At 40.3% G+C, this 13,264-nt stretch overlaps 1 protein-coding gene across 1 annotated transcript; it reads right to left on the reverse strand.

The window, feature by feature from the left end:
- Positions 1 to 2,480: 2,480 nt before the first annotated feature.
- CDC5 (cell division cycle 5) lies at positions 2,481 to 7,572 on the reverse strand. The gene is made up of 4 exons (XM_087665051.1): positions 7,092 to 7,572; positions 5,254 to 6,981; positions 4,033 to 4,314; positions 2,481 to 3,652 (listed from the first exon to the last, which is right to left on the reverse strand). Exons 1-4 carry the CDS (start codon positions 7,266 to 7,268, stop codon positions 2,525 to 2,527), a joined length of 3,315 nt encoding a protein of 1,104 aa, XP_087521177.1. The 5' UTR covers positions 7,269 to 7,572; the 3' UTR covers positions 2,481 to 2,524.
- Positions 7,573 to 13,264: the final 5,692 nt, after the last annotated feature.

Here is a 13,264-nt window from a genome sequence, read left to right on the forward strand (position 1 = left end):
TGTCAAAACTATGTGAACTTTCAAAAGAATAGAAACATTGACCCGACTCACTAACTCATGCTTGAAGGCAAGTCACATCCCCGCTTCAAGTTGATAAGAGACATGATCATCCTTTCTTTGACTTGAGGTTGAGCTACAACTCAATGATTCCAACCAAACATGTGCCTGTTGTGATCCATATATAGAACATATTTGTGGCAATCCAATTTGCCAATTTTGTGGAGCAAATATGCATACTCCCCCTCCCCTAGTTTGGAGACCCACCTCTATGTATGCCATTGTAGCACTATACTTCACTTTGGTGTTGGAAGGTTTTCTTTTCTTGGGTAATTTCATCAATGTTTTCTCTCTCTTCTTTACCACCACCTCTCTTCTTTTACTTATTTACCTCTCTCTCTCTCTCACCCTATGATTACCACAAAGTGCAAATCTGCATACACACACAATTATTATGGTTTTCTTTCATGGTTTATGATGTGCTAGAAGTTGGTAAACTTATTATATTCCTTGCTCTAAATCTGGAAGTTATGTATATGCACACATCATGTTTAATCATACATACAAAGCTTGTCATTATGTTCTTCATTTGATTTGCAATCACTTTCTGATAGCGCATGCTTCGTTGCTCTCTACCTCTGATACGCCATGATGACCATAAAATGCAAATCAACAAATGAAGATCAACCAACTAATCATGATAAAGTGCTACTTTTACCACCTAATCCTATAAATCTTGACTATTGCAACAAAGGGCTTACATACCTCTGCCAAATGAAAGGGTACCCTATAAACTATTTTGTGACCATTTAGTGACATTTTGAAGCATGTCAAATTCAATTATTGGAAATCATGTAAATATTCATTAATTTTAAAAGTTACGCTAAACATGTATAACAACATTTATTTTCTTTTTACTTTTTAGAAAGCTTAAGTAATGCTACCAATAGAGAAGTCCTTTAGACACCTGAATTAGAAGATTATGTAGATAGATCCATGGATACTAATTTGCATTGGTTCAAAATCTTCATAAATTACATTTTAGTATTACATCATGTGCTATGTTTATTCTAAATCTTTCTTGTCAAAGTCTTCAATATTCATTACTAAGTTACTACTTTCCATAATCATTTTAGCATTACATTATGTGCTATGTTTATTCCAAATCTTTATTGTCAATCTTCAATATTCATTGCTAAGTTACTACTTTCCATAATCATTTGCATCCATCTTGAAATAACATATCGAATAAAAACTTGAAGAGAAGTATGCGAGGAGCTTGAAATGCGAGGAGCTTGAAAGAAAGAGGATGCAGCATGCACAAAATGCACACTCAAATGTTCAAACATATTACAAAATGCAACTATATAGATAATGATCAAAAAGCAAGATCATTAACTTGTTTCTTCATGTTCATGTGACAAACCTATTGCAAAACCTCCCGTGCCAGAGAAGCCTACAGCTTGTGAGTCATCCTATAACTTGGAGTTTGAAGATATGTCCACATCAATCATTTTAGTGCTTGGTGAAAGTAATGTACATGAGCAGGCATGGGTGGTGAATCATTGACCTTGCAATCTCATAGACCATCAACGCAGCCTTGGCCTAGAATCATGTACTACATTATGCAGCTTGTGATCCATGCACACAAGCAAGACCCACTTGGGCAAACCCAAAGCATAGGTCCACAAGCATGCAATCACACTTAGTATGTGTGTGAAAATAGACATAAAAGCATGTATGAAAGATGTGTATCAGCACACATGCACGCATACTTAAGTCTGCACACTGCATAGTATGTGCATACATATACTATCATTTAAGTTCTTTTGAACTACTCAAACTCTAGTATACTACCAATTGATAGGAAGCTTTATTATATCCATTTACCGTTTACATAAAAACACATACACAACCTTGATTAACAGAAGTATCAGTTCCCCTTTCCCCAATACTGCAGGCAGTTCAGGACCTTCCAACCCCACGACTCAATTCCAATCTCACCATCATCATCATGGATATAATTTAAACAAGGCTGAGCAGCTGCTAAAAGCTATTCTATTTGAGCAGTGCCACTGTTCCCAAGCTCGGATTACTCTGTTGGCATTCAAGGGCAGATTTTCACCTGTATTGATCTTAAAATCCCATTATGCTGCCCTTTTAATTTGCCAGATCTTGTGAGCACAATCTATTATGGAAAAATTATATATACATACACACTTTTTAGTGATACCACGATGGAGGCACTTTACTTTTAAGACCCAGCTGAAAGCTCATTCCTTGAGAATATTCAATCTTATAGCCTACATCATTATGGATAGTTACAGCCATCTAAAATCGTCACTTTACACAAAATTTCAGCACTACTTTCTACAACTTCCCTTCTGTTGATGATATGCCATGAACAATGCAAATTCCTCTGATTTAGACATGATTAAGCTTTTCAAGCCTCATGTACACTAATGGACAAGCAAAAGCTCAAGTTTAGTGAATGCTTTCTTTTATGAGAAAATTTTTGTATTAAGTATCATTCATCCATACACTGATCAACCACCATTGCCTCTGGTTCAACCACAGCAGCATTTATGCCAGGGTTTTCTTCAACAATCGCCTCATCTTCTTTTCGTCCAGCTGCAGCTTTCTCAGCCTCTTGTGCAGTGTTGGCTACAGTTTCCTCAGCTCGGGCTGCAGACTCCTGAGTCTCCTGCACAGCAGCAGCCTCAGCCTCTCCAGCAGCTTGCTGTTGTGCGGCTTGGGATGTAGCTTCCTCAGCTTCCAGCACAACAGCAGCCTCACCCTCTTGAGCAGCAGCTCCAGCTTGGGCCGCTGCCTCAGCTCCCTGCACAGCAGCAACCTCAGCCTCTCCAGCAGCTTGCTGTTGTGCAGCTTGGGCTGTAGCTTCCTCAGCTTCCTGCACAACAGCAGCCTCGGCCTCTTGACCAGCAACTCCAGCTTGGACCGCAGCCTCCTCACCTCCCTGCGTAGCAGCAGCCTCAGCCTCCTGATTTGGCACTTGTGCAACTCGGGCTGCAGCTTCCTCAGCTCCCTGCACAGCAATAGCCTCAGCCTCCTGAGTTTGCACTTGTGCCACTTGGGCTGCAGTCTCCTCAGCCTCTCGTGAAGCCTGCTCTTGTGCAGCTTGGGATGCAGCCTCTTGAGCTTCCCGTGCAGCAGCAGCCTCAGCCTCTCGAGCAGCTTGCTCTTCAGCAGCTCGGGCCTCAGCTTCCCGTGCTGCAGCAGCCTCCTCAGCTTCCCGTGCAGCAGCAGCCTCAGCCTCTCGAGCAGCTTGCTCTTCAGCAGCTCGGGCTTCAGCTTCCCGTAAAGCAGCAGCAGCAGCCTCCTCAGCTTCCCGCGCAGCAGCAGCCTCAGCCTCTCGAGCAGCTTGCTCTTCAGCAGCTCGGGCTACTGCAGCATCATGCTCTTGGATTAGCATCTTCCAATTCTCCCGTTCGACAATAAGATTTTCATATCTAAGCTGCAATTGCCGCTCCCGTTCACTTTGCTGCTTCACAGCCTCTTTCAGAGTTTCAATGCGAAGGGGACCTGCAAGCTGCTCCTGTCCATGCAAAACATGAAAAGCTTCGAGCTCCGTTGCTAATGTGTCCGCCTCTTTAAATAATGAATCTACTTGCTTTGACAAACCCTCTGCTCTCACCTGCATCCACATCGTCAATGTTCAAAAATATGTTTGCTTGGAAAAAAAAACTCACATTCAACATAGACAATTCCAGATTAATGCAATTATAGGTTAGCCTGGAGAAAAAAGCTAAGAATACCATTCCAGCATTCTAACTCCTCCACTTAATTGTTACTGATCACCAAAAATGGAATGCATAACAAAAGTAGCATCACTAAAAATGGGAGAGCAAATAAATCAAGGGGATTAGCTAGAAAGCCTCTAGCTTTAGCATGTAATGCCATCATTTTCAAGTTCAGACATGCATGAAATTAGTCAACTTATTTCACAAGCATCATTTCAACTTCCCTTCTGCACATGATTGGAGATGAGAACTGCTTGCAAACAGGATGAAGTACCTGATAGCCATGTGTAATTATTTTCAGTTTTTGTTCCAGCCGCACAGCCTTTTTGGTTTCTCCTTCCATATGCTTCTTCACAGTCTCAAACTCATACTGTAATGCAGATAACTTATCACTGTTATTTGCAACACTTGCAAGCCCATAGCTCTGACGAGAAGGAAAGTACATCATATCCTCAACACAGGCATCCCTGTACTCTGCATATTCATTTACAGTTGCATCATCATGCCCCATAGCTGACCGTAAAAATTTTGATTCCTCTTCTATTAACTTTGACGCCTGATAAAGAACAGTATGAACAGAATCAGCAAAGATCTTCAATGGCACAAGTACATGAAAACACAATTGAGTAATGTTCAAAACTCATATGAACAGTTCTTACTGAGCTAATATGAACAAAGCGTAATACATCTTAATCCTTGCACATCAAAATAACAGCACACTTGGCACAATTAGCGTAATAGTAGTAATAAACTCCATAGGCCAGTACTAGCATGCAACAATGGACTCATGATCTCTTGGGTCTGACTGACAATTTAGCGGATGATTTTGCTTTGAAAATTTAAAGTGCATTTTATAGTTCACTGGCAAGATCCAAGGACAAGTTGGGGTCTGAACCGGACTCCCTTCCACTAGGAAATGCATTAGTGTTGAATAATGGATCTGCACAGTGATCCCCTCAAAAGTTGGTCAAGTTGGGTCCATTTCACTCAAGGAGGGTCAATTCAACTCCCTCTTTAACATGTACATTCACTAAAGTGTGTAGAATAGACTAATGACTTTAGCATGTACATTCACTAAAGTGTCTAGAATTCACCAAAAGGCTTTACATCTCAGGGAAGTTATGCATGAGGCATAATAATTTATAGAGAACCATTGCAAAACTTGTCAACGGACAGTAGACGACCTTCAGCTGCCAAAACAAAGAAAATTTGCACATGTAAAACCCTTCAAAAGTACTACACCCCTTGACAGTAAGATTGTTTACTGGGATGTGCAGATTCCAGCAGAGTCACAGGTATGTGCGCATTCATCTGCTGCTTGTAACTCACAGAACAGTTCTTTTTTTAAAGAGACTACTATGTAATCTCTTTAGGTATGCACATGAAGACCAGAGCGGAATCTGAGTTTCTGACAAAATGTGATCTTTGTTTTGTCCATACCATTTTCTAATCAATAAACAAGTCACCAGATACTTTAATATGTTTGTTAACTTGCCTGAATCAGGTCCTCCTCTTCAAACTCCTCAATCTGTGGGACTACAGCCTGCACTTTCCCATTTGGAACCTTCTTGCCAGTTTTCTTCTTCTCTTTCCCCGATGAGTCTTCAAAAGGATATTTAGAATTGTCGTGCTCCAAAACAGCAAGCATTTCCTTTTTTATTAGCTCATCTGCCTGTTCAAGTAGTGTGGCAGGTACAACTGTACCTTTGCCATCTTCTCCATGTAGCAAGGTCCTTTTCAACCATTCAACTGAGCTTTGCGATGGCCGTGGAAGCTCTCTTTGCAACACCTTGGAGCGCTTCCGCAAGCGTGCTGCTTCTCTTGCTGCTTCCTCTGCTCGTTCCCTGGCGAGTTTATCTGACATATCCTCTTCCACTTCCTCCACAGTCTCAGGTTCTTCTGTAGGCAACTCAGGTACCACGATTTGATACTCGTTCTTCGGGGCAGGAAGATCTAGTAGACCTGCTCTCAAGTTCCTCCTTATTTCTGCTTGCCTTGCCTTTTCAGCCTTGGCACTCTCGTATGGTGTCTCCATTCCTTCATTTATATGCAGTTCATCCCGAATAGGAGTGCCCTTAGGAGTGTTATAAACAGACAACTCCTTACCAGGAGTCATCCGAGCTGAGGGAGTCAACCCCATGCTTCCAGAAGGGGTTTGCATAGGTGTTGCCATAGGGTTTGGGGTCTGGATCTCCTTCTTTCTAGGGGTAACACCAGAAAAATCTGATGGATGCAATTCCGGATTCTCACCACCCAAAAGAGGAGTCTGGATTTCCCTCAGTCGGGCAAGATTCTCAGCCTCCATCATAATTGCATCCGTTTTTCCTCCTGGTGTCCTCTGAGGTGTTCTAAGAGGTGTCATTCCAAGTCGTGGAGTTTGGCCATAGCTGGCCAGCAAAGCACGAGTGGCACCTGTGCCCTCACCTGTGTCATCCCCCAGCAGCAAATCATTTGTGTAACCCATCTTGGCTATCTCCTCCAGTTCACGATCTGAAATCTGTGGGGGAGGAAGCATCAGTTTAGACCTTTTGCGAACCGCTTCAGGATCATTCAACCGATTGATTTGCATAACAGCAGAAGGTGCATCATGTCGATGGGCAATTTTGTTGCGAGCAACATCCTGCTTTCTCAGCTGAGCCTCCATGTCCACTCGCCTTTTACCCTCCAGTTCCTCAATGGTGGTGGGGAACTGTGGTTCCTCAACAGGCCTTTGCTCTTGTGATATGTCAAAAAAGCCAGGAGGTGGTTTCTTCTCAAAAGGTATTTCGGCATTGTAATCTATACCCCTCTGCTTTCTCCGCCTATGCCTGACATCAATGCCTGCAGCTTTAAGCTCCCTCCGTTTCTGTAATGAGGCAAGCCTTCTTGCTTCCTCTAACTGTTTTTCCCTGGCTTTCCTCTTTGCTTTTTTCCCTCGTGTGTTCGCTAATCTAGCCCTGGCTTCTGACAGCATCTCTTTCTCATCTTCATCCATATCAACTGGATCTGGTCTGGCAGGTTTGGACTCGGGGTTAGGATCAATCTCACCTGGCCGGAGCTTCCTTGGATCATCTGCGGGCTCATAGTTCTCATCTTTGGCACAGGCTGCATCTAGAAGTTTTTCGTACCGCTCCAAACATTGAGCTGGCGTGCGTCCGACAATGGGAGCAATGGTTCTCCACTGTGTGGGCATGAGCTTAGCAAGGTGCAACAGCTTTTCATCTTCCTCGCATGTCCACTCCGTCTGCACACATAAACATGAAAACCATGTGACAGACAGCTCTTTCAGCTATACAATGTCATTGTCAGAGGAACTAAAGATCATGCAGACAGCAAGAGAGACGTGCAGCATACCTTCTTGATCGACGGATCAAGCCATTCATACCAGCGGGCTTTACATTGCTTGGCCGACTTGCGAACCAGCAGCGATGAGATGCGAGCCCACTGGTTCTTCCCATATTTCATGACAGCAGCCTTCAGAATCTCGTCTTCGGTGTTCTTCCAAACACCGCCTTTGATCATGATCCTCATCTTGACTTACTTTGGGAGTGCACGCTCTCTGTCGCTGTTTTTCTTTCTGCACTGCCAAAACCGCACCTACTTCTCCCTTCTGGCCCTTAAACTGTGCTGCGACAGGTTCTGGAGGTTGTTTCCGTTCCCCCGGTCTTCTGCAAGACTGCGAAACCCTGTCTCTCCTCAGCGCAACCTGTACTCTGCGTCGGATGCTTCGTCTGACTGAGTCCTTTCGAGTCCTGCGGGAGAGACTGTTTGTCTGATGAATGAATGAATGAAAAGCTCACCAAGGAGGGTTTCTGCTTCCCTAAAACTAAAAGAAGGCATGCCATTTAGACACTTCAATTGGACAAATAAGTGAAGTATAATCATTATGGTTATGATTATATTTATTGTAATCATAACAATAACAATTACTGACTACCTCTTACTTAACATTTAAAGTCCATTGTAGTAGTCTGGGTGTGAGTTGAGTTTAAGGGGTGTGTGAGTTCAAATCCGGGACCCCACATCCCGGAAGGCATGTTCAAATCATATGTTCGCTTCAAATATTTAAAGTCCATTCTTGTTTGCCATTCCAATGCATCCATTGTTTTGTATATTGGATAAGCTCACTAATAATGGTGGCTTACAAGGATTTCCCTATAGGGATCTAGCTGGGAAGGGTTTTGTGTATGATTTACTAATGCTCTTGAAAGCTCAAAAAGAGAATCTAGAGAAAGCAATGTCAATCTTAGAAGTCTATGAAAAAGTATTGGGTTCCAAATTGATTTTGCTCAGTAGTCCATTATTAGCATAAATGAAGATGACTTGCTAGCACTAGGTCGGTTAGGCACAATCATTCGAACAGAGAACCTATTTAGATACCTTGGTTTTCCTGTGGGGATTGGGGACATTAAATGGGTGGTGGAGAAGATTAAGAAAAAGATTCTTAGTTGGGTCTTCACAGCATGGCCTTTTCATGTAAAGATGATTTGTGCAGCAGTAAATGTTTATCTCTTGGTGATGGTATGGACCCAAAAAGCTTAGGACTTAGCAATCAATAAGCTCCTCTATAGGAAGCAAGGCAAAGACAAATGTTTCGCTCCAATTGCTTTGGAGTGCTTAAAGAAACATCAAGATTATGGAGGACTAGGGTTATTTGATATTGTGGATGAGGCATTGAAGAGAAGGGTAAGACTTCTTAGGAGGTGCTAGGAGCGAGATACATTGTTGTGGTTGCAAATTATGGTGGGTATTTTATTTGAGAAAAATAAGGAATTTTGTATGGGTTGGGGACTTAGTAGCAATGACATAGTACTTCTCAAGCATTGATGCCAATCAAATCTAGCAATCTCGATAGAACTTTGATCAAAGACTAGTGTAGGATTCTTCAATTTGCTTTTTGTGACTTTAATGGAACTCCTCCCAAAGTTGATGATACCATATTTTGGTCATGGTCTTGCAAACCACCTCTGGCATTTATCTTTAGCAGCAGGAGATGGAGATCTTTAGTCAGATATGGATTTTGTAAAGTGGGGCACTTGCTATCACCAAATGGGGTACTAATATCATTTGAGGACCACGGCAATAGAGCCTTACTGCCTAGGTCCCTTAAACTTACATAGAATGTGATTGCACACCACCTAAGAAAATTCAATAACAAATTAAAGAATAAATGTCAATCCTGACTGTTGAAGCTTAAAATTGATGGGAAAGAAATTGACGATTACTTAAGCTTGAAGGTTCTAAACTTCAGGATGTTGAGAGCAAAGCCTAATATAGGGTAAATTCATAGGGGATAGTGTCTCAATGTTCTTGATGGCATCCTATCTCAAGCTTGCAAGATTGCTTCATCCCTTGAGTCCCCATTAAAAGACAAAGTCTTTGCTTGGAAAGTTGTCATGGGGGTCTTCTTTACAACCAAAAAAGTGAATAGGAGAGGATGGTCTGATTGTAAATGCCAATGTGGAGAGGATGAATCTTTATTTCACTTTGTTTTGGGATGGATTATTGCAATTGTAGCCTGGAACAACATTTTGCCTCAAATAGGATTCCAAGGTTTAAATAATGCTTGTATGAAATTTTGACTATTTTGGTTGCATTCTGAGGATGATTGAATTAGGGTTTTTGGATTCCATACAATTCACATACTTACCCTACAATCCATTTGGGAGGCCAATATGAAAATGGTTTTTTAAGGGAGAAAGAGTAAAGGCTAATTCGAACATTATAAAACATAAGTCTACATAGTTTTAGGGTGCATCTTGTATGCTTGGTAAGCTTGGTGGTAGGGATCCAACCAAACTTTCATATTTGTTTGGTTGAATATCCCTACATGTAGTGGAATTATTTATTATTACATGATGTAATACGCTTTTGTGTCTAATATTTATAATTATAATTTGTAAGTGGCAGCAATAACAAATATTGGAAACGTACTTAGTTTTTTAACAAGCTTTGTGGTGTGAAATTCATTGTTAGCCAAATAACTAGTGTGCAGGTATTGGAAATGTACTTAGTGTTTTTACAAGCTTTGTGGTGTGAAAGTCATCATTGGCCAAATAACTAGTCTAAACTATATTCTATACTATCTGCATTTATACTTTCGTATTATATTATATTATGATTGACGAGCCTACGAAACCTAAGAGTAATCCTCCATGGCATCTCTCTCTCTCTCTCTCTCTCTCTCTCTCTCTCTCTCTCTCTCTCTCTCTCTCTCTCTCTCTCTCTCTCTCTCTCTCTCTCTCTCTCTCTCTCTCTCTCTCTCTCTCATTGTGCACACTGCATCCCACAATCTTCCTCTCCATTGGTATTAAAGTTGCATTAGTGGGAGCTCGTGATTGGAGTGAGGAGCACAATGAATCAAGCTTTGTTGCAATGTTGAGGATTTGTGCTTCTTCCTTACAACATTCTTGCTTGCTATCTAAATTTGAAAGATCTACAAATCTCACTACTAAGCTCTTTGTTTAAGTTAAATAGGTAAATTGATTAGTGAAGACATTGAGGCTTAGTTTGGGAGCTTCCATAGTCTAATCTATAAGTATTTGGGTAACTAATAGTGGCTCGAAATAAGGCAGAATAGTTTGTGGTGCGCAGATCGGTCGCAGAATGCTCACGTAGTGAATCCCGGAAGGTCCCCAAGAACAATGAACTCTACCTTTTTGCACAAAAAACCATGTAAAAGCATGAACGACAAGAGGCAAGAGACAAATTGGGTTCAATCTCCCCCCATGCCTTGTGTGAGCGCTTCACAAAGCATGTATTTTATGTATATTTCAATCTTCATGCTCAATAATAGCCCAATTTACAAAAATATGACAAGCTTTTAGCTTTTGAGTTTGCTTTCTACAAAAATAGGAAAATAAAGCTAATGGACGGTGCCCATAGAGTCTGGCACGCCCAATCTCAATGTCCAAATAGAAATAACATATCCGTGCACATAAGCGCATACAAAATAATAATCAATAATCAATGTCTCAATAGACATAACAAAATATAGGCGTGGCGCCTATCAAAATATAATCCAAAGGTCGAATACTCGCTAGACTCCAATGCTTTCCTCCGCCATTGCTGCTATCTCTACACATCAACTGAAGCATTCACAATCGTTAGTGAAATAATACAATTAAACCGACAAAAGTGAATACCTAGCAGTCTTCAGCTACATAAATAAATCAACTGGTTAGAAATAAATCCTAACCTTAATTTATTACGAGTGCGCACTCTAAATTCATAAACGTTTATTAATTTAATATGCATTTTGCGGAATCACCCGCTATGGAATCACCCATGTACACACTAAATTAATGAAACGCCCGAAAAGGATAGGCGTCCCCATCAACTTCTCGCACAAAGAATCCTCTTTGTGTATGAGCCCTGGTCATCTAAGTTTACGGAATCCACCGTGGAATATGCCTCCTAGCATCATACCCCCGGGGTGGGATAGCAATTGACCTCAATTGCTATTAGCTCAATGTGGAGCTAACAGAGTGGGGAAAGCATTTAAGTCTCTAGCGTGCATCCATTGTGCTTCCTCTACAGGATGGTTCTTGAATTTTACTAGATATCTAGAATACCTTCGGCCAGTTCTAGTGGTCATGTAGTCAGTGTCTATGATGGCTTCTGGTTCAAGTATTTCAGTCTCTTCTTCTAATAAAGGTGGGTTTTCATAAACAGGGTGGATAGGTAATTGGCCTCTAAATGGTCTCAATAAACTAATGTGAAATGTATTGTGAAATTTCCAATGAGATGGTAATTCTAACTTGAATGCATTATCATTAATCTTATGAATAATTCTAAATGGTCCATAGAATCTAGGAGCTAGTTTGACAACTGAATGTCTATCTACACTTTGCAGTCTACGCTTTTCTATTCTAAGCCAAACATAATCATCAACTTTGAAATCCATGGCTTGTCTTTTCTTGTTGGCTTGTTTGGTATATGATTGTTGGGCTTTAGCAATCATATCCTTAACCTCATCAAAAATACTATTATGCATAGTAGCAATATCATCAGCACTCTGAATTCTATTAGACAAAGATGCAACAGGTGTAGATAATCTATATCCATAAATGACTTCAAAAGGTGCTTTCTTTGTAGATGTGTGCGGTGTATTGTTATATGCAAATTGTAATAAATGCAAATGAGTATCCCATGTCTGAGGTTTAGAGATAGTATATGCACGTAAAAGATCTAGAATGGTACTATTTGTGGCTTCTGTTTGTCCATTTGTTTCTGGATGAAATGCAGATGAGAAATCAATCTTTGTGCCTAGATTTGCAAACAGTGTAATCCAAAAATTATTACAAAATCTAGAATCTCGATTTGAAATAATCACTTTTGGCAATCCATGGTTAGTAAAAACAGTTTTCAAAAATAACTGTGCTGCTTGTGATGCTGTTAAAGTTTTCTTACATGCAATGAAATATGCTTGCTTACTAAATCTATCTACAATTGTCCAAATCATGTCATGGTTAGATTTAATATTTGGTAAACCAGTAATGAAATCCATAGAAATATGTTCCCAAGGTTTAGATGGAATAGACAAAGGCATTAATAATCCATACTGTTTACCATGATGTCTCTTTATTCTTTGACAAATCAAACATTCAGAAACGAAATTAGATACATCTGCATCCATATGCGGCCAATAAAAATCTTCAGTTAACATGCGTAATGTAGATATAATACCTCTATGACCTTGATATGGGGGACAATGAATTTCATTCAAAACAAAAGATCGGAATGGAATAGTAACACACAGTCTCTTTTCAAAAAACATAAATCCATCATTATATGACAATGAATCAATAGGAATGAAATTATTTTGAACTAATTTTTGCCAATCAGAATGAAAAGTAATATCCTGGTGATATGTATCTTTCATAGCAATCAAAGAATCAAAAGATATGATGGAAATATTATGAATTGCAGGTCTTCTACTCAATGCATCAGCAACTATATTTTCTTTTCTAGGTTGATATTGAATGATAGGATGAAAACTTTGAATGAAGGAAGCCCATTTGATATGACGGTCAGAAATTTGGGGTTGGCTAAGTAGATGTCTAATGCTTTGCTGGTCGGTCTTTATCATGAATTCTGAACCCATTAAATAGTGCTTCCACTGTTTTAATGCTTGTACAACTGCTAATAGTTCTTTGTCATAAGTGGAATATTTGAGCTCAGAGGGTTTCAGCTTAGAACTAGAATATGCTATTGGATGATTGTCTTGCATTAGTACGGCTCCTATTCCTGATCCGCTAGCATCGGTCACAACTAGAAAGAATGGTCTGTTAAAGTCAGGCAATCGTAGAACAGGGGCATTGGTTAATGTACATTTCAGTAAATCAAAGGATTTCTGCTGAGTTTCAGTCCATTGATAAACAATTCCTTTCTTAAGAAGTTTGGTTAGTGGTAAAGCAAGTAATGAAAAATTACATACAAACTTCCTATAGAAACTAGCAAGACCAAGGAATGAGCGTAATTCATGTACATTTTTAGGAACAGGCCAATGCAATATTGCATCAATT

This window comes from Lygodium microphyllum, chromosome 24 (assembly GCF_053477565.2).
Source record: "Lygodium microphyllum isolate KBCC chromosome 24, Lygodium_microphyllum_v1.1.10, whole genome shotgun sequence".
Classification (NCBI taxonomy): Eukaryota; Viridiplantae; Streptophyta; class Polypodiopsida; order Schizaeales; family Lygodiaceae; genus Lygodium; species Lygodium microphyllum.

What these genes read in the sequence shown, in the direction of transcription:
- CDC5 (XM_087665051.1), bottom strand. Translation starts at nt 7,268, where the DNA reads ATGAGGATCATGATCAAAGGCGGTGTTTGGAAGAACACCGAAGACGAG. An exon ending in TTGATCCGTCGATCAAGAAG is followed by an intron (nt 6,982 to 7,091) that starts GTATGCTGCACG and finishes TTATGTGTGCAG; the next exon opens with ACGGAGTGGACATGCGAGGA. An exon ending in TAATTACACATGGCTATCAG is followed by an intron (nt 3,653 to 4,032) that starts GTACTTCATCCT and finishes ATGTGGATGCAG; the next exon opens with GTGAGAGCAGAGGGTTTGTC.